Source organism: Crassostrea angulata, chromosome 3 (assembly GCF_025612915.1).
Source record: "Crassostrea angulata isolate pt1a10 chromosome 3, ASM2561291v2, whole genome shotgun sequence".
Taxonomy (NCBI): Eukaryota; Metazoa; Mollusca; class Bivalvia; order Ostreida; family Ostreidae; genus Magallana; species Magallana angulata.
In genome coordinates, this window is record NC_069113.1 from 54,666,521 (window position 1) to 54,688,737 (window position 22,217).

The window sequence follows — 22,217 nt, forward strand, 5'->3', positions numbered from 1 at the left end:
TTACCGGCTCGGTGACCCTTGACCCTCTGACACAGTCCCTCGCTTCAACGCTTCAGTGATTTGCTAGTTCTTTCAACATAACTGTATCAACGACCAAAAATTGACATAAAATGGATTTTGTCAAAGATTTAAATTACAAATATGAAAGAAACATACAACTGTGTAGCATAGGCGTCGGAACCCGGGGGGGGGGGGGGGGGGGGGGGGGGGGGGGGCTAAGCCGTAACCAAAGCCTTCAATTGCTTGTCAAGATTTTTGATAAGTTTAGCCCCCCCCCCCCCACCCCCTCCCCTGTTGAAACGGTTATATTCGCTCGGCAAGCCTCGCGAATACACCCATGCGAATGTTATTGTCATTTAAATTTAGACCACGTGGTTTTATTTGACCTTATCAGTTTCGCAGTAAAAATCATGCCACGTCTTTATAGTCTATTTCCTAGAATCTTGTAGTCAAATATAAGATCTAGACGTTAATTGATATTAAACTTTATCTTCATTAATTAGTGGATAAAATGGGTCTAGAAATAAATGTAACACTAGAAAATATAGATTTTTTCCTGCTGTTGCAACAGTTAAAATGCTTAGTGGCGATCCCCCTAAAGATTAGTTTTCGATCCGCGCCTGACCTAGTAAGTGCATCAATACCGAAACAGACGATATACTAAGTTTTAATTCAAAACAGACGCCCATTCATTTTTTAAAAAGCATGGTACTGTACACCAAAAGCATCAAACATGGCTATGATTTAATTTAGCAACCCAATGTTTATATTTTCAACCACGTGGACAGTGGTTGAACACGAACGATAACTCTGTTCTGAATATCATTGTTTAGTTTAAATAACCGCTAGATGATGAAAAAAGACATATATCTTAATAGAATTTCATGTTTTAACACAAATCAAAGTTGGATATGATATGAAAAACGACCAGTACCTACGTATTTTGAGAATAATATCCGAACACTAAATTTCACAGGAACTGAACAAATCTCGGTGAAGTCTCGTGAACTTTAATTCGAGCACCTTATTACACACTTAACAACGATATAGAAAACATTCAAACATATTCGCAGGGGTGGAATATATACACCATTTAAACTCGTTGGATAAAGCAAATATAAAATCACACAATATAGATCGCCTCTATATATATATATTAAACATTAATATGGTACACTGGTTCTGGGCCAGGTTTTTGCTAGGACCATCTTTCGGCTAGGACCAGTTGTCGGCTAGAACCACCTATCGGCTAAAAGGTTCTATTTTGCATTCATATTGGCATAATAACAATGACAAAAAGTAACAGAAATTATCCATATTCTACAGGAGGGCAATCTGATTAAAATCAGCTGTTCTGGTATCAGAACGGGTGATTTTAATCAGATTGCAGAAAGGGATTTTTGATGCAGTTGAAACAATAAATTTCCGTCATTATATCTGGGAAATATATATAAAAAAAGTGGTTGTTCAATAGACATAAACAATACTATATATAACTTACAGTTTCTTTTAATATGATATGTATTTATTTATCGATGAAATAATGAATAAATTCTTTGAATTTTTATTTATTTTAGCCAATAAATGATTCAATAACTATTCTATAAATTCATTATTTCTTTGTGGCTAACATCTATAAGAACTGTGTATATGTACCTTAATTAAAGGGACATGGTCATGATTTTGGTCAAAAATCATTTTTCAGTTTTAATTTTAACAATGCTTCAGTAAGGCATTTTTAATAGGCAACCAAAATTTGAGCATCATTCATTGAGAAATAAGCGAGTTATAGAGCTTGGTACAATTCTTTTCAATGTAAACACAGCTTTTGTTTACATTTTGAATTTTGAAGTGAAAATTCCAGACCAAAAATAAATGTCTTGAACGTTTGGGACTGTTTATTTATGCTTAAAATGAATAAGAAGATGGACAAATCAGATTGAAAAAAAATTATTTACAGGTAAATTGAACCTATGTAAAGAAAAACAGGACTCGAGCCTTGTTTACATGACAAATACTTATGAGACCTGATCTTGCTTATAACTCTACAACTAATTGTCAAATTACATTTGATCATTAGAAATGCATTCTTAAAGCATTGTGAATAATAAAATTAGAAGAATAGAATTTTACCAAATCGTGACCATGCCCCTTAAACACGTTATAATTATTCTGTACTAAGTTAAGAAAACAATTTAAAAAATCAAACAAAATGTAATCCACGAAAAATTATGAACTGCGAACCAATGAGTGGTTGTTTTTTTTAAAGAATCTTTAGCATGAAACGAAATTATTATCAACAACTGTAAATACAACTTTATAGCCAGAAAAAAAACCGCACACATACCCATTGAAATGTTTATAATTTTTTTTGTATGTGTAAACTGTTATCGAGATTAATCTACCATGTAAAACACAAATTGAAAGTAGAAAATTCGAACGGTTTCTCTTATGAATTGAGTTGTAATGTATGTTAATGCTTAAATTTGTTTCACGAATATATTCATAAACAGTTGATATATCATAAAGGCAAAATCCATTAAGAATAATAAATTAAGTTACACAAATCAAACTTACTAACACTTCCTCTACGATCACAACATCCGAGTGTATACCGATCTCGATGTTAAATTAAGCCAACGTTTTATCAATTCTATTGGGTTTTTTGGCGTGTCCTTTTTAAAAATTCTTAACTCATTCATACAAATATTTATTTTTAACAAATCTGACATGGCTATATCTACATGTAGTACAGTATACATTCAAATAGGCAAGGGTCGAATTGCATGGCTACCGTTTTCTAATTCTATTTTTAGAGCGACCATATTCACTAGCGACAGTATTCCTTATTGCACGCCAAATTCACAAAAATGAGCTAAACATAGTTTCACAGTCGATAAACTAGGTTTATCAACTGTTAACTATAGTTTACGGATCGTAAACTATAGTTACCGACGTTAATCTATATTTCACATCTGTAAACTATAGTTAACGCGATAATCTATGTTTCACATCTGTAAACTGTAGTTAACACTGAAAACAATCATTTGCGGTTGTTAAACATAATTTATTTGATAAATAGGGTTTTATGATCAGTAAACTACGGTTTACAAATCTAAAGCACGCCAAATTCATATAAATTAGCAAAACATAGTTTCACAGTCGTTAAACTAGGTTTATCGGCTGTTAACTATAGTTTACGGATCCTAAACTATAGATACCGACGTAAGTCTATATTTCACATCTGTAAACTATAGTTTACGAATGCAAATCTATGTTTTTTTTGTCTAGAAATACACGTTAACAATAGATTTTGCTGATAAATATAGATTCACATCTGTAAACTATAGCAATACAATTTGTATTCGTAAACTATAGCTTAGGGTTGATAAATATAGTATTACATTTATCATGTCTAAATAATACAATTTGTATTCGTGAACTATAGTTAAGAGTTGGTAATCATAGTTTCACAATGGTGAAACTATATTTATCAGATAAACTATGTTTAACAATCGCAAATGATAGTTTTCAGTGTTAACTATAGTTAACAGATGTGAAACATAGATTATCGCGTTAACTATAGTTTACAGACGTGAAATATAGATTATCGTCGTTAACTATAGTTTTCGATCCGTAAACCATAGTTAACAGTCGATAAACCTAGTTTATCGACTGTGAAACTATGTTTAGCTCATTTTTGTGAATTTGTCTGATAAATGTAGTTTCACGATTTACTCTTAACTATAGTTTACGATTGCAAATTATAGTTAACAAATCTGAATCTATATTTATCAGCAAAATCTATTGTTAACGTTTTTTACAGATAGATAAACTATGATTATCATTCGCAAACTATAGTTTACATTCGTGAAATATAGTTTCACAGATGTAAACTATAGTTAACGAATCGTTAACTATAGTTTAGTATCCATAAACTATAGTTAAAAGCTGATAAACCTAGTTTATCGACTGTGAAACTATGTTTATCTCATTTTTGTGAATTTTGCGTTCCATAATTCCCTGGTACACCTGTATGTAACAACGCACTTTGAAAGTGCGTTAATTTTGGGACAAAGTCAACGCACTTTGAATTATTTTTTTCAAAGTGCGTTGATATTGGGTTCAGGGTTTAGTCAAAATAATTGATACTTTTTACACAATAAATAATTGATTTATTCTTGTTAAGCTTAATGTGATTTATTTAAAAAAGAACCATGCATTCTCAGTTAACTTGATAGCCAGTTTTTAGATGAGTATGCAGTTAATTCATTTCTTATCTGGTATATTTGGCTATGCCAGAACGAATATGGTTTATATATATATATATATATATATATATATATATATATATATATATATATATATATATATATATATATATATATATATATATATATATATATATATATTGATAATGGAGATCAAGGTATAACATATATTGCATGTGTTTGATAACAAACATGATGTGAAAAAAGATACGTTAGTTATGTTTATCAAAAACATTATGATATTTTAGAAGATCAGTGCCAGAAAAAAAACGAATCCTAATGCTTCCTTTAATGTTTATAATAATTAAATAATGTTAAGTCAATTAATGTAATTTTTTTATATTGAAGTGATTCATTTGATTAGAATATGAAAAGAGGGTTCATGTTGAAACACTTATAGATTCTTTAACATACCAATGGAGAAATTCTTGTTTTGCTAGCTCGTTTTTGGGAGTTGATTTTAATCAACTCTCCTATGCAGTTACTCTGGCAAACCGAAAGTGAAACAGTGTGTGGACCTCAGCACAAATCATCACCACTGACAAAACTTAGACCTTGAAAATAATAAATAAACTCGGTGTTATGTATGCTGAAACATTGTTTTTCAAGGAAACGAATGCATTTATAAATACCTTGAAAATAGTCAGATTTTAAATAATACGAACAATTTAGATATTTTTTGTAGTCGTATGTATTCCTACGCCAGAGTTCGATATAGTCTCGTTCAACCAGACGCTCGGCTGTCTCCGTGAGTCTCCGACAAGCAGAGAGTCTCTCTTGGTAGTCGGAGAGCCGAGCGTCTGGTTGAACGAGACTAGAGTTCAATATTGCTTGGACCCAGAAATGTGTACACTTTTTAGAAATATTTCGATTACTGATACATAGTTTGTTGGAATTGATTCTACCTTTAAATATTACACAACATCATTCATATGGGGTTTTCTCAAAATTCTTGTCGGAAAAGTTCGAGAATTCATTTTATAAAAATTTGTGTAATTCAAATACAGATTAGAAACTACTTGCCATGCAAAATAACGTATCGTTGATTTTAAAATTAATAATAATCGATAAAATCAACTCCCGTCAGTGCCCCAGTACTTTGATTTTTTAATATCACTGCATTTACTTTTTTTACAACAAAGCCTATTTCTTTTTCCGTCTTAAATGTTGCTGAAAATCATGTCTTAGAAAGAAAAATTAGGGATAGGGGACCTTCTTCCTCTAATCCATTAAATGATGTCCTGGTAATTGGCTTGTATCTTTGGTTAACCCCCACCCCCATCACTATCTCCGTTCTCAAATACGGTAAATTAGATTCATTAGTGTTAACAAATCGTCATACTATCAGGAAATTAGAAATTCCATTCGAGAATTTGTGATTCATACATATTTTTTTTTCAAAATGCGTTAAGAGTCTTGATACTACATGTAAAAAAAAAAGTTGATGTGCCTTCTTAACGCACTTTGAAAAAAAAAATTCAAAGTGGGTAATCTTGGTCCAAAATTTAACGCACTTTGAAGAATTTTTTCAAAGTGCGTTGATTTGGTCCCAAATTTAACGCACTTTGAAAAAAAAAAAATAAAGTGCGTAATTTTTTCAAAGTGCGTTGCTAGACCGGTATGTATTGTACAAACAAACACCAAAACTTGCAAGGTTTTAATTACAAAATACGCCTCCATAATGGATTAGTAACTTCTTTAGTTCACTCAAAATCAAGTCACTGTGATTTGAAGTACGTCAAAAACAACTTTACCATGTAAATAAACCCAAAAATAGGCAAGGCGTGTTACTTTCAAATAGTTTTCCCGCGTTTCGTAGAATAGCGGGAAAACGTTGTATGATAATAACGTGTTCGAATAGATTTGCGTAGAGGGCGGGGCCATAGGAAGGCCAGTATAAAAGGGCCAGTGTGAATAGTAAAGGTCATTCTATCCAGTTTCACTCAGCACATGAAGCTTAGATTTTTTTTAAAGTTTTTTATGTCTCTGTTATATTTATTGAATTAAATATCATTCTGTAATTAATAATAATATTTAAAATAATGTATAAATAAGACCGATATTCGCCCTAGACGTTATTTACTCTTGCGTTCGGACACATGTTTCCATAGTTTTTTCAAATATTTAATCTATGATTTTTCCAGGGCGGTTTTTAACGCCACAGTCATTCATGAGGATCATTCATGGGGACTTATATTTATATGTTGTATTTTATGTACACTTGATTTCGATGATGTATTATCATTTAAGGCCAGCTGCCAGCAAAGATCGTCTGGCTCACACCTAAGTTTTGTTGTTGTTAATGTGTTGGAATATTCTTATATAAGTGTATATTATACTTTTAATTTCCAATTAAGTTTCTGCAATGGGTTATCTTTCTTAGTGGATATTTTATGGAACGCTATACTAGCATGTATTCAATCTTCAAATATTAGTACCTTTCTTTAAATAATTATACCTATCTTCAAATGATTAAAGACAGGTACATTTGATTTAAAGATAGGTGTAAATCAATTTAACATAGGTGTAAATAGTTTTAAGAGAAGTTAAGATATGTTTTATTTCCTCCAAGTTAATAAAAAATATTGCATATCAAGAATTGAAACAATTGAATAATATGATATCATTGATACCTGCTTTTTCAATTAAAAAAATGTATCATGTAAATTTACTTACCTTATCATCGGTAATTGACAAATCTATATTGTTTAAGACCATTAGAATTACGTACACAATTACTCTAAAGATGATATAAAAAGATGCTTGCGTTTCTGATTGACAACATCTATGTAGTTTTTGGAAATCAGGTCCTCCAAATATCTGTAGGAATTACTATGGTTACCAATTGCCCTCTATTGTAAGCAGACCTATTTTTATTACGGGCCGCCAGAAGGCGTTACTTTATTTGATATACATTTAGATATTGTAACTGCGTTTCTGCGGGGTAGTTTTGTTTGTTTTAGTTTTTTTTTTTAAGAATAAATATTATGCTTATTTTTATGAGTTAAAAGTAAATTTGCATGTAGAAATATGTTTTATGCCTACTATAAGAATATTCCATATTTTTCGTTTTACTCGTAAATGTAAATAAAATAGGTCGTATAATGTCGTGTTAGGCGCGTTTTTGTCGAGACTTTAATCTATTTGGAAAATTTCTGAGTTTTTCATTCTTTTCAAAACATGGTATCGGGATCGGTATACGGGACATACTAAAGACCTGAAATACAAAAGACCTAAATGAAATGAAATTTTATATGAATGATATATTTGAATTTTTATATTCTGCGTCAAATAAAAGGACTTTGTGTGTGTGTATTTATTATATTTCCATGTCAAATGTGGTAGAAAAATATCATGAAATGACATCAATATCAATCATTTACGCAAAAATATGAAAAAAAGACCTGAAAATTTGAGCTGACCTGAAAATTTGAGCTGACCTGATTTATTTTTAATAATTTTGAAAACCACGTGCAATTAAATAATAATGAATATCTTCATAAACTGAAGTGTAAATAAGATTTATAAATCCATTTAGGAAAAAAATTATTCGGCTTATTTTACCTTTAAAATTGTGCAGTTTTTACCGGTTGAGCATATGTCCTTACATGTATCTTTAAAATAATCCATTTCTATTTTATTCTGTGGTCCCTTGAAATCATATATTATTAAACTAATGCATTAAGTTTTAATTCAATACAATGCAACAAAAAATAAAAATGGTTTGAAATATATATTCTCGAAAAGAAAAATGATGAGTTGAACTTTGCATTACAATGATGTACAAATCAATATGATTTCCATTACTTCATACTATGGCAATGATCAAACAATTGCCGTTAGAAATGTTTAGAGTAACGAACTCGATTCTTAATGATAATAGTAAAATGTCAAACTTCAAAACGTAATGTTGAAAATATATCAAAATTTACTATAAGAATTAGTACAACCAACTCGTTATTTTTTACTTTGTGTTTGTGGTGTTTTTTTTTATGTAAACAACCAATGACGATTCATACAACAATTATATTTTTTGCGGCCCATTTGACGCTTGCATCAATATGTTTTCTCGTATTCATATGAAGAAAATTTTATCCAAAAACTTCTACTCAGAAAAAAAGAAAGCACCTGCAGTGGCCTTCAACTCAGTATTTAGGTACATCGACCACATATTATCAATATTTAGGTACATCGACCACGTATTATCAATATTTAGGTACATCGACCACGTATTATCAATATTTAGGTACATCGACCACGTATTATCAATGAACAATTTCAACTTCCATTCTAAGGTCGACTTACGAAAGACGAAAAGGGGCACTTAAAAAAAATATTTTTATCTCGTAATAACGAGAAAAGATCTCGTTATTGCCAGTTAATTATCTCGTTATTACGAGTTAATTATCTAGTTATTGCGAGAAAAAATCTCGTTAATACGAGTACATTATCTCGTTATTACGAGAAAAGATCTCGTTATTACGAGTTAATTATCTCGTTATTACGAGAAAAGATCTCGTTATTACGAGAATTATTTTTTCGTAATTACGAGAATATACACATACTTAGCATAATCGTCGTTTGAAAGCTTACACATAATTTGATATAAAATCGGACCAAGCTGTTTTAAAGAAATTTCAGAAGTAGCGAAGGAGATTGATTAATAAATCATTGAACTATTTATTGATAATTAAGAAGGATACGTGTTGTTTGTTTTCAGACTCCAAAATGTTAATATACAAAATCAATTATTTTCAATATACATGTAGGTTGTGTATGAACATATAAAACACAATTCGGGTAAATCCTGTATATCCATGACTGAAACTATATAGTCATTAAAGTTATCTGTAACTAATAGAATTTTGTTTTTACGACTATGGGACTACCTGGTATTTACTTCGGAGTGGGATTAAAATTATATATAAGTTGAATAGTAAAATTATACGAAGTTATTTCCTTTTGTTCATATAAGATAAAATGTCAAATCCGATCATTTTGATATGTAGAAATTAATGAATAATGATCATTGTTACTTAAATATTAATCAAAATTGAATCAACGTTTCTGGAATGAAAAAGATAGACTGAAAGGGTGATCCAGTCGACTTGAAATTAATTTCAGAAACCCACCATTTTATATAGATCTTTTCTCGTTATAACGAGATATTTAACTCGGTATAACGAGATCTTTTCTCGTAATTACGAGACCTTTTCTCGAAATAACGAGATAATTAACTCGTAATAACGAGATCTTTTCTCGTAATAACGAGATCTTTTCTCGTTGTTACGAGATCTTTTCTCGTAATAACGAGATAATTAACTTGTAATAACGAGATCTTTTCTCGTACGAGATAAAAATATTTTTATGTGGCCCTATTCGTCTTTCGTATCGACTCGATATATCACAGTGAACTTGAAATAAAGATACCAGAGTCTGAGTCATCTGTTTCATATTGACCTTTAATAACTGACCATATGTGACGTTAAATCACCTAGCCTACTCTTAAAGGTCCAAAATTTATGGAACCCCGACCTTTGAACTGACATTCGCATTTCATGCATACTATGAATTCTGTAAAGGAATATGCTAGCGATTGGCCAAAAATGAATAAAGAAGCTACGTTGTCAGAATGGACTAGTTTTAAATGCACAGTATGAAAATCATTTATCCCTCTGTATTTGATAATTTAAATGTGAAAAAGAACTAGATAGATTACACGACCAGTTTGTACTGGTTCCTGCTGACAACGCAAGAAACAACGTGGTCTTTGTTTGCAAGGCTCATTATATAAATTGTATATTAAAAGAACTTCAATGACAGTTGCTTTTTCAGCAAAAAAAAACGGTCATCGGTCATTTGCAAAACTATTTTGTTAAAAGCCATTTGGAATTTGCACACAAGTACTCTAAAATAGTTATTAAAAAGATGCTTAAATAACATCTATGTAGTATTTAGAAATCAAGGTTTTTTTTTTTAAATATGTTGATATCACAGACGCACCATCGTTAGCAGACCTATATTGTATTCATATGAAGCCGAATTCATTCGAAAACTTGTACGTGGAAAAAATAAATCACTCGCTTTGGCCTTCAACTCAACATTCAGGTATATTGACGACGTATTAAAATTAGAAATTTTTACTTCCATACTTACGTTGACTGTTTCATATTTGGATAGTTTACTGGAAAAGGGCATTGATGGTAACCTAACAACAAAACTTAATAATTAACGTGATAGCTTTTGTCAACTTTCCTTTCTTATGTAGCAATATACCTTCATCACCTGCATATGGATTTTTGTCTCTTGATTGATTCGATAATCAAGGGCATGCTGTACGTATAAACAATTTCTAAACCGAAGCAAACTACTAACAAACAAGTTGTTAAAACAGGACTATCAACAGTATATTTTAAAGTATTCTTTTTGTAAGTTCTATGATCGACTCATTGATCTTGTTAGCAAATATAATCTTCCACTGGGTCTCATGCTGACGTTTTTTTTTACATGTACTTATTGTTAGACAATACTTACTCACCTAATCACATACGTAGTCATTTGGTTTTTTTTAAGAAAAGGACAAGAAATTTAAATTATTTTTTGGATAAACAGTATGCATTCTGTATGTATTCCATTCTTTATACATGAAAACAAACCCCAATACTGGTACTAAATTTCTTTATTTTGTAGTAAATTTAAAGATGTTTCGCTTATTAAGCTTAGATATACATTCTGTATAAAATAAATTCTGATGTGTCAATATCTGTATCTTCCATTCACAAGAGCGTATAATATATGTACGAGGGTCAATCAAAAAATACGAAGACAATGTGGCTGTCTATCATATATTTTTCATGAAAGTCATACTTAATAGATTAATCTGTGCACCAACACCTATGTTATTGATATGCGAAGTTTTAGTCCATTTGATAAAACGGTATTTTTGTTACCCCTTTTTAAAAACAACATGTTTTGTCACCACGGCGCACGGTAACGTTCAAAACATGACGTCAAGATTAAACACGCACAGTTTATAGATATACCCCATCTTTATATCACGCTTAGTATCTTGTGCCTTGCTCATTACAATTTAAAATGGCACTGAACCACTTAACATCTTATTTGCACACATGTGTTCTAGAATCATAAGTTAGTTCTTCAAAGTTTTCATTTTCTTACCGTGTATATCTTAGTTCACAGTAAGGATAACCCTGAACGTCGGTTGACGTTACTTCTTTTTTGACCAAATATTTACAGATATTCTACTCTTTTTCGGACTGTTTTATATTCAGAATACAATGACCACCACCCCCACAAAATTTATTACAGTTAAACACAAACTTGCAAATAATTGTTGACTTATTTTATGCACCATTGAGCATTTTCACAGCTTGTATCGGTTTTTTCCTGAGTTAAATCCATTTTGTTTGTACTTTTCGTTGCGCCGTGACGTCCGGCGACGTCGATGTTTTTAGTCAATTCTAAAGAGGACTACCTGTCTTTAATTACTAATATCTGTTCGACAAAACAATATATCCCGTCATTCTTTGGTACATATTATGACTATATTAAATTTGAAGTTTCAATATTAATGTGGCTTTAAGCCCAATTTATAGAGATATTACTTTCAACATTATATGGTTTATTGTTGACTTAAGACAAATTTTGACCGTGCGCCGTGACCTCATTTTTGCAGGATTAGATTCAAAATTATTCTTAGAAATAAACAAATATATGAACTTTTTTTCTTGCAAATTGTTTGAAACTATTGCTAAATTATGTCTACCAAATTTAGTAATGATATGACGTTAAGTAACATAGCTATGACAAAAGTCTTCGTATTTTTTGATTGACCCTCGTAATCATTACGTTATTGGTCATGTTTTATCTGTTAACTCGCGCCAGTCACCTCGACGTGATCCAACTCTCTGGAACAATCACCGTTACATGTGTATAATAATTATGAATATGATATCATCATCATCATTTTCCTAAAAAAAATGCAGATAAACGTGAGAAAATATAACAACTGAGAGTTCATATAGCCACAATAACTTTTATTATAGAATACGTTTTGGAACCCCAAGAAGACGCTTGTAAAATATGTCATAAAAAGGAATATGTCAGGAGATAAAAAGAAAACAAACAGATTAGATAATTTAGAGGCATTTTTATATAAATAGGCAACTTGTTAAACAATAAGAAAATTTAAACATTTTCACAAAATTAAATATAAATCTATTGGACATTTGATTTGTATACTTCGCTCATAACGTGCAAAATACAGTATTCTAAGTAAACTAACAGAACCTATAGGCTTCACACAGCCGGTCCCTAAACAGCATCACATATTTCAAATCACGTAAGTTTTGAGCTGTTTTATTTGATCATAAATGAATTAATACAATGTCGGTAAAGCAATCCTAGTTTATAAATGGAACATGTCCACTTCCAGGGGTTTTCTGACCCAATGACCGTACCCGTTTTCATCCATAACCGATTCGAACACTCCCTTTGCAGCTGAGTATTCCGTTGCCATGTCTTTTGTTTCTCGATAGGTCCTGTGACCAATATTTTGCTCAATCCGAGAGTAGGATAAAAACAGCGACCTTTTGCAGAGACGGGATGGTGTATTTCTACAAGATTTCAAATATTTGAGATCTTTATGAAAATGTATGTATGGTGGCATATTTCTGCCCCTTGTGTGCAAGTTATTTTTCTATCAAATATGTCGACATGCAAGATAAATATGTTAACATGCAAGGTAGTTATGTCAACATGCAACATAATTATGTTGACATGCAGAGATATGCCACCATATGTATGACATGTTTGACTAAATTTCCATTTAAAAAAACAATGATATCATGTTTCATTTAGTTTGCATTTATTTTGCATAATTTCTTTTCCGCCCCATGACGTAATGTAAATCTTCTTAGGATATTGGCCCGTAGTGACATGTGATAAGTTTTAATGGGACGCCAATTGTACCTGCCCTACATGTACATGTAGACTTGCATTTTAAAAATATACAAAATGCAATGTACATATATATATATAAATCACGTGATCTACCGTGTCGTCATCCCGCGTGTCCCGTCTGTCACTTCTACACTGTTATCCGCCATGTTCCAGTTGACGCTGATTGGGCTGGATTTGTCCACAGAACGAGTGTCGGTAACCCGGGTAACACAGCCAAGTTTTGGGTGCTGGGCCCTGTATTCCTGGGGTAGACCGGTCAGAGGCCGGCTGTCACGATCTACACGGCAACACATCGCACGTGACATGTGCCCGTCATTGAATAACATACCTAGAGATATCCAGATCAGTGAAAATTACAGCGATATAGCGTAAATTTATAACCATGTACAAGCAGGAACGTATTATACTAACGTCCCTTGTACAAGCCACTTAAACCGTCACGGTTGTTTCGAGCATTACTATATCTTTCTCCGCCAATAAAGCCGATGTTGATTTAAATTGACAAGAAGCTTAAAGAATTAAACAGAACAAAAGTACCACCAAAAAAAAAAACAACATAAAGGGAAAATGTGATTGAAACAAAGGTTGAACAACTAACCCCAAATATAAAGCTTGAAAATATTATTGGAATATATTATTAAAAATGTGCATAATGTTATAAGTGTTTGTTGCATACCAAGTGTGATAGAAGAAAGATAAATTGGTTCCAAAAACTGCGACAAAAGCGCCCCCTGTAATCCAAGAACGTTCCAACGACAGATCTTGTCACTACACGACATAGTGCGCAGGCGCTGTCCGCGACGGATGCCGTCAAGTGTCTGGGGGATGTCGTCTGTAGGTATCGTCCCCTCACCTGTCGCACACAAATACATGTCCATGTCATGCTTTAATTTGATTTAGGTTTAGTGAAAATCTATTCACTTTTTTAAAGATCTATGAAGTTACAGGTTGCAAACTTAGGCAGATAAATAGATAGATATTCCCACCGTTCTCAACTTTTGATCTGAGAAGACCATGTTGCCGGTTTCTGATTATTGGAGCATGATTTCTTCCAGTATCTTCGGGGTCTGCACTGTAATAAGTTTGAAAAATTTAAATATAGGGCAAGTCCACCATTACTATGTGTGTATAAATAACAGATAGTAGAGTACCTACCGCGTAAAGACTGCCCCATCACCACACGGGGCCGTGGAGATATAGAGATGGAAGGACAGATGAGACATAACCTTTAGAGTCCCGGAGGAAGTTTGCATCAGTATCTTACTGCCTCTTCGGGTTTGAGCGCGAGATATTTCTTCGCACATGTACCTATGTTTCAGAGAAATTTAGTTGCATCAGACAAATTGTAATTAATTGTATAATAAAACTAAGGAGTTGAGATAGCTAAAAGTTAATGCTTCAGAACTTCACTTACGTGTTTAACAGTCATACTACGTGTAGCAACAGCAACAAAGACTGTAAATTTACTGTATTTCTACACCACTGCCAAACATTCTACCTTTTAAAGCCTCTTTTAGCGATGATTTCGGCATGAGAATCGTTCAGGACGGTGCCTTCTACACAAAGATGGTCTCCCGTGATACAGCGGTTTCCTGTTCAGAGGAAGTTTGAGTTGCATGAATTTTGATTTAGGGAGCTGTCTCGTCAACATATAATGTCTAGTAAATACCTTTTCAATTTAGACATATCTTAATATTCTAAGAATTGATTAAGCGACATATTTAATGTTAAAATGCTTTTAAATTTCACATCCTTCCTCCCAATCTCTCTATACAAAACTCTTCTTCCCCAGAAAATAAATATGATTTAAAATTGAATCGTCCCTCTTAAAATCATGAATACGTATTTTCTTCTTACAGATCAAGTTTTTGCAGGGGTCAACACAATTCAGAAACTTCATTCTGGTTTAGACTACAAAAAAATTATAAATTTATCTTCGCGACATACGTCACGTAACCTTGGATACCTGTCCCTAAACTGACCACCGTGAGCTCATCCTCATCATTATCGTATAACAAGATGGCGGCCAGAACCTTCCGCCCAGACAAGTCCTCGTTTTCTGTAGCCACCAAGTTTCTAAATTTCGTCAATGTCTCCACGGCTATCCTATCGTCCCAAGTCTGTATCGTGTGCGGCATCTCTTCAGTTGTTCTCTAATATATATAAATCAATCATTCTCATGAGTACAGATGGATTTTCTTATTGTGAGTAATGGCCCAAAAATAAATAAGAACAAAGTGCCGGAGACTTGCAATATGGTCAAGGTTCAGTTTCCGAAAAGTTCAAATATGTTATATGATCGGCAATTGCAATCGCTGAAAGAGTTTATAACTTCTTTTTTATTGGTGCTTATTACCTGCCATGTAATATGTATTACCTTTACTAAGTAAATAATAGTTCAAAAGTATATTTACAATTATGATACTTTTTTAAACATATTTTTAAATCTATATTAACCTAAGAAATGTTTACAAAACACAATCACCTGTGAAGACTTCAGCTCGTATTTCCCCATTTTCTTTAAATGTCTCAGAGCTTCCGCTGTGGCGCGATTTTTTGCCTCATTTAAATTTTTCCCAGTGACGGATTTAAATTTCTGTTTACCAAGACAGGCAGCCATATAAAACCTGATTGAAACAAAGCGATTTTACAAAGTCTATACAACTTACATTTATGAATACATTTATTTGTATAAATCGAATACTGGGAATTTATACTGACATTAGTATTGTTTGTTTTTGAAATCAAAAGTTAAAACTCACGTTAGATCATGGGGCGGTCCTCTGCGTGGGGACGTTTCAATGACATCACATGTTAAGTGCTGGGACTGCGCATGCTCGTTAAACATCTGAAGAGGATTTCTTCCAGGAGGGCAGATGTCACTGAAGTCGTCGCACCTTGGACTGCTGCCACTGGCTCCTCTAGAACTTCGTAACTTCTGAAATAAACGGAACACGTGGTTTTGATAAAAATTTTGTAATATAAAGATCGGTTAAATAATTGTTTAGTCTATGTTTGGTTAAATAATTGTTTAGTCTATGTTTGGTTAAATAATTGTTTAGTCTATGTTTGGTTAAATAATTGTTTAGTCTATGTTTGGTTAAATAATTGTTTAGTCTATGTTTGGTTAATTAATTGTTTAGTCTATGTTTGGTTAAATAATTGTTTAGTCTATGTTTGGTATCAACAGATTACATAATTCTCAAAAATACAAGGTGCCATTAATCTTGACACAATTCATTTGGTAAATTACTATGATTACAATATGAATTCAAGTTGAACATTGCTTTTTGTAGATATACAGAGATGTCTCACTGGTTTTGGTATTTTCCCTTCTCTCTGAAGCTGTAAAAGTGCGATGTTTGCAGCCTTTTTGCGACCCTCCTTTTTGTTTCCGTGTTCAATCATCCGGAACTTTCGATCACCAAGCTTAGCATACATCCGGAAACTGAAGAGTAAGTTTTTTAAATTTGTAACAAAGTCAAAACTATTTCAATGTGATTGGCTTTTCATACAAATATTTCTTCATTTGCTCATTCTTTGATCGCGTTTTTTGAGAATGTTACTCACGTGGGACAGTGTGACGGTCCAGTTTGTGGAGCTTGCTCGATCGTTGCTGTGAGTCCCCGAGACTGCGCATGCTCCATTAAAGCACTCACTGGGTCTTTATCCGGAATAGCCAACGTCTCCTCAGCATCTCTAGAGCCCTACCCAATTATACGTAAAAAAAATTGTTGGATTTATCGCTTTCTAGTAATTTTCATTTTTTTTCTTTAGAAATCGGTCTGTTAGTTTATGTTGCAGTCTATTCATTGTTCGTCCCTGTGTCTGTTTTATTTTTGACGGACCTGGCTGGCGGCGGCGGTCTCCAGTCTCAGGGCCTTGTCTGCTGCCTTGGTCTGGGCCTCTTTCTTGTTCGGACCTTCCGCCTGACAGATGAGGCTGTCTCCAAGGCGCGCGTACGCTACAAACCTTTTCATTAGCAAAACTAAGTTATTTTAAAAGTCATATTGCAAGATGGTTAACTTATGTTTTAAAATATTCATCTATATCAACATAGTTTTAAATATTATATACATGTAATGCAACGTAATTATTTTTGCAAAGTTCATCATTCAAATGTACAGACAAGTATGTATCTTCTGTGCAACAATAAAACTAGTATATACTCTGAACATTGAAAAAAAAAATAAATATATGTATGTGCATTATACTGGATTTTCTTTTAAAAAGAAGTTAACAGATATATTGTTAACGTTGATACCGAATTACACTAAATAAAGACATGTAGCATATCATAAAGCACTTAGTCTATTGATTCACTTTACGGATTTTCAACAAGATTAATACTGTCTTTTTAATTTCAATGCTTTGTAATTTTGTTTATCAGTGTGTATATAAAAAATGACAATTTTTTTTAATTTGATGTGTTGGTGTTATCGCCGAAATCTCGTGTCCGATACTAATACAAAATATTAATCACTTGAATAGCAAATTTTGGCTTGCATATTCTACAAAAAAATATGTTTATTACATTGGGTTTCCGGATAATAGCGGACCACCTTTCTTCGCTTGACATTCAAGCGTTGGTTTCTTTCCGATCTTCTGGCCATATTCCATGAACGCACTAATGGCGTTCTTCTGCAAACCTCCGTTAGCTGAAACAGATTTTGCAAGTCAATGGTATAGCACTAATATCGATTACAGCATTCATTTCAATGTCCTAATTGAAAGTTAATATATTTTTTAAAAGTTTGCCTTTCCGTGCACTTAATATAAAAGCTTAGGGGAATTTCAATACGGTAAAATATATTTTAAGCGTTTTTACCATGTAAATTCTGAAGCTCAGATAACCATTTTAACAAGACCTTGGACTTTGGGTAGGACGTTACTATCTATTTTTGTATCAAAACAAGTTAAAAATGACGCTGGTTTCGAGAGAAATATGCATAGATTGCGTAGTCCTAGCTCAAAGGCCAGATGGGTTTTTTTTTATTTAAAAGAGCCATTACTGACATTAATAATTCATTTCACACATACTTTTTGTGTTTAGAACAAACTTTACTCATGACATTGAACTTTGAACATTGAATCCCTGAGTAAACAAGATCCTTAATTACTTCTAAAAATCCAATTTTCGTCGCAATGAAATTATTTAGCAGCTTTTAATAGATTAATAACTCAAATTTAACGCAAGTTGTCTGATTGGTGGTTCTGATCACGGAAGATACAATCCCAGATAACTTCAAAGCTTACCTGAAAATATTTTATTACATGTATTTTAAACTATTGTTCTATAAATTGCAACCAAAGTGGTGATGAGGAAAATCTATTTATGTGAGAAATACAGTGTGCATGGCAAAGCTATTTGAGCCAACTTTTTTCTATTTTAGGAAACCGGAAGTACTGGTGATTTTCCTCTGTTTGTTTTCTATTAATCCCATTAACTTCCACATCCAAAAGATAAGGCTTTTATTCGTTGCATTTGATTCCAATTACTTCGTCAGTTCTTTTGCTAAAATGTTTACTTATATATTGATCAATAAAATCGCTGCCATGCCGTGTCATCTCAAAAATAAATAATGTCTAAATCTAGTTTATTATGTTGTTTCCTGACATGGTTTACTCTATAAACGCCCGAATTTCCGACAACATTTGGGACTGCATTTACATATACAACAATTTTCTTGAACTAAAGTGTAATGCTGTGTATTTCATTAAAACAATTCAAAAGCTTTTAAGCGGAAAAATAATCGTGAGGGGAAAAAAGGGGAAAATTCAAGTTAATTCTTCAATTTAAAAGATATATACAGTCATGTACTTACAATTCTGTATAATCTTGAATTAGTCGTTATTTTGATCAGAGAGGAAGATTTTACTTTGTCTGATCTTTTCAATTACCGATTTTTCGTCAATTCACGTTCTCATTTCGTTGTTGATTTTTGTTTGTTGGTGTTTTTTGTTTTTGTTTTTGTTTTTTTTTTTTTTTGTTTGCTTGATTTTTTGGGGGGTGTTTTTCCCTTGAGACTGTCAGTCTTATAGATGACCAGTTTTTTAAAAAGTAAGGAAGTTAAGATTGGAGAACAGCGAGATATTTGAATATTATGAGCGGTTTATTGAACCAAGATTCCATATATTACGGAAGCTGTAAGATTACGGAAGGTGTTGGTTTTATTTAGAATTAGTTTCCTTATATTCTGCTGGATTCTTATATGCCCTGGCATTTCCGCGATTAAAAATTAGAACTAAGTAACTTAGTACCGGTTTTCTGTCACCAGCTTCTCTCTGATGCTCACACACACACGTAACAATTTGCTTTTTGAGCTTAAGGCCTACACCTGTATGTAAACAAATAGCACATAACGACAATCTTATCTTTAGGTGTTTACTACAGAATTCCTCAACCCACTCCCCAAACTCTTACCAATTACCATAGATACGCACTTTGTTACTCATTGTTACATAGAAACTTATAAAACCGATTATACATGTGTATTTGTATTTCGAAATTACATTGAGGAATGAAAATAAGAAAAATTTATCATATTCAGTAACTAAAGTAAAGTTATGATGCATAATACCCCGGCAGTATCCGCTTGCATAACGACCGAGAAATATAGTGAGAAATCAAAGACAGTAATTCTGATTGAAATAAATTGACATTTTTTGCTGCAGATATACAGAACCATTTTATGGATTAAAAAAAAAATCTTCGTCGTTATTCAATTACAAAACTAATTTTTAAACTAAGTTTTTGAAAAAAAAAATTGAAACGATACTATAGATATAGTTATAATTTCAGATTACCAATCACTTTACTTGTGATTTTAGTATAAGTACTTATACACATATATAATATATCAAAAAGTTTTTACTTTACCCATACTAATTCTTCTTTTCAGTTAACACTGTGTTGTATTTTTTGACCTATCAAGTGCTATATATATAGAGAACATGTACTTCCGTCTATGATGACGTATGAACGAAAATACCCAACCATTTCATTGGTTAAAAGTACTTGGCATGATGCATCGGTTTGGTTACCAATTTTCTGAAATTGTGTCGGTGCTTATTTAAAATCGCCATTCCGGGAATATAGGGTGTTATCAAACTGAAGTTCTTGGATCCTCTCTATCTTTCTTTCTCTTTCTCCAACGAATTATAAAAAAAATACACGTGCGGAAATTTTATTAGATTAGTTGAGTTTCATCATTAATGTTGACAAGATTAGAATGTTAGTTTGTGTGTGTGTGTGTGTGTGTGTGTGTGTGTGTGTGTGTGTGTGTGTGTGTGTGTGTGTGTGTGTGTGTGTGTGTGTGTGTGTGTGTGTGTGTGTGTGTGTGTGTGTGTGTGTGTGTGTGTGTGTGTGTGTGTGTGTGTGTGTGTGTGTGTGTGTGTGTGTGTGTGTGTGTGTGTGTGTGTGTGTGTGTGTGTGTGTGTGTGTGTGTGTGTGTGTGTGTGTGTGTGTGTGTGTGTGTGTGTGTGTGTGTGTGTGTGTGTGTGTGTGTGTGTGTGTGTGTGTGTGTGTGTGTGTGTGTGTGTGTGTGTGTGTGTGTGTGTGTGTGTGTGTGTGTGTGTGTGTGTGTGTGTGTGTGTGTGTGTGTGTGTGTGTGTGTGTGTGTGTGTGTGTGTGTGTGTGTGTGTGTGTGTGTGTGTGTGTGTGTGTGTGTGTGTGTGTGTGTGTGTGTGTGTGTGTGTGTGTGTGTGTGTGTGTGTGTGTGTGTGTGTGTGTGTGTGTGTGTGTGTGTGTGTGTGTGTGTGTGTGTGTGTGTGTGTGTGTGTGTGTGTGTGTGTGTGTGTGTGTGTGTGTGTGTGTGTGTGTGTGTTTGTTGTAGAGGAGGTGGTATTTATTTTAGCATTTATATCAACGATCGATTCGGAAATTCCTTCTTTATGCTGTACATAAGGCATTTGGGGTCTAAGCCTAAGGTGTACGAAGATCAACTGGGATTCGGCGACAAAAAGTATGTTGCAATTCACGCATAATAATATCACCATGATCAAAGTCACCTGGGACGTAATAGAAAGAATTGTATGCTCATCAGATTTAAAATGACCTGCATTGTACACATGTTTGTTTATTTTATCAATTTGATAGCTTATCTTCAACAGTTGCACATGTATTACACAGATAGATTTCGAGTAGCAGAATAACTTGAAATATTACAAGGTGATTATTTTTTAGCGATTATGAAACATGATAAAATACTGCAGTATCATTCACATGTCGTAATAATTTTAATTATTTTAAACGGTCATTATATTTCTATCATTAGTTCAACGATGGTTTTTATTCCAATTTACAAATTTATTCCAAAATGGAGGAAGCAATGTATAAGCATAAACATAACTCCTATTGTAAGCGTGATATTATATTAAAGCCCATTAAGCGGAAAATAAAAGCAAAACGAAAACAAAAGAATCAGATCTATTCTTGACCCTCCAAAAGGAAAATAAAAAAGTCTGCATATATAAAATTCTCTCTCTCTCTCTCTCTCTCTCTCTCTCTCTCTCTCTCTCTCTCTCTCTCTCTCTCCCGCCCACATATTTACATGCACTTGCATCTTGCATTATCAGGTGCGCGGTGTATACAGACAAAACCATGATAGGATAGGATGGGTAACCTCACCTTGCATTACTTTCGTTTTTATTTCCACGACCTGATGATCATCAACTTTTTATTCCTTGTTCCTTGTGACTTTCCAACTTCAACCAACTTGAACTTACTATACTACACTATATAATTATTATACATGATGAATATTTATCACTAAATAGACTTTAAAATTCAGAGATTCCTATGCAAGTATGATATATTAGAAGTTTATTTGTACATGAAGCTTGATTGATTAGCATAATTTGTTTTCAATGATTTAAAACCAAGTTAATTAACAATCATTCATATGTTCACTCAGAGACATGTTATTTATGTCTCTGGTTCACTGATAAAAATAAGTTTGAGAA

General features: G+C 32.8%; 2 protein-coding genes across 6 annotated transcripts in view; both read right to left on the reverse strand.

Moving 5' to 3' along the window:
• Positions 1–2,665, reverse strand: part of LOC128176028 (double-stranded RNA-specific adenosine deaminase-like) — a 28,735-nt gene extending 26,070 nt beyond the window's left edge. For all 5 annotated transcript variants that reach the window (XM_052842021.1, XM_052842023.1, XM_052842020.1 and 2 more), the window contains exon 1: positions 2,578–2,665. The gene's annotated coding sequence lies outside the window, so the exon portion shown is untranslated. The remainder of the gene's footprint in view (positions 1–2,577) is intronic.
• Positions 2,666–12,313: 9,648 nt separating this feature from the next.
• Positions 12,314–21,980, reverse strand: LOC128176031 (double-stranded RNA-specific adenosine deaminase-like). Its single transcript, XM_052842025.1, has 14 exons — positions 21,883–21,980; positions 17,788–17,911; positions 17,102–17,225; positions 16,824–16,960; positions 16,569–16,701; positions 16,016–16,191; positions 15,739–15,880; positions 15,220–15,406; positions 14,752–14,845; positions 14,409–14,561; positions 14,240–14,325; positions 13,930–14,106; positions 13,347–13,581; positions 12,314–12,907 (listed from the first exon to the last, which is right to left on the reverse strand). The coding sequence occupies exons 1-14, from the start codon at positions 21,887–21,889 to the stop codon at positions 12,700–12,702; spliced, it is 1,983 nt and encodes a 660-aa protein (XP_052697985.1). The 5' UTR covers positions 21,890–21,980; the 3' UTR covers positions 12,314–12,699.
• Between the last annotated feature and the right edge of the window lie 237 nt (positions 21,981–22,217).

Excerpts from the sequence above, each read along its gene's own strand:
- LOC128176031 (XM_052842025.1), bottom strand. Across the intron at positions 15,881-16,015 it reads GGACCGCCCCATGATCTAAC|GTTTTATATGGCTGCCTGTC; the intron begins GTGAGTTTTAAC and ends TGTTTCAATCAG. Across the intron at positions 14,562-14,751 it reads GCTAAAAGAGGCTTTAAAAG|GTACATGTGCGAAGAAATAT; the intron begins GTAGAATGTTTG and ends TCTGAAACATAG.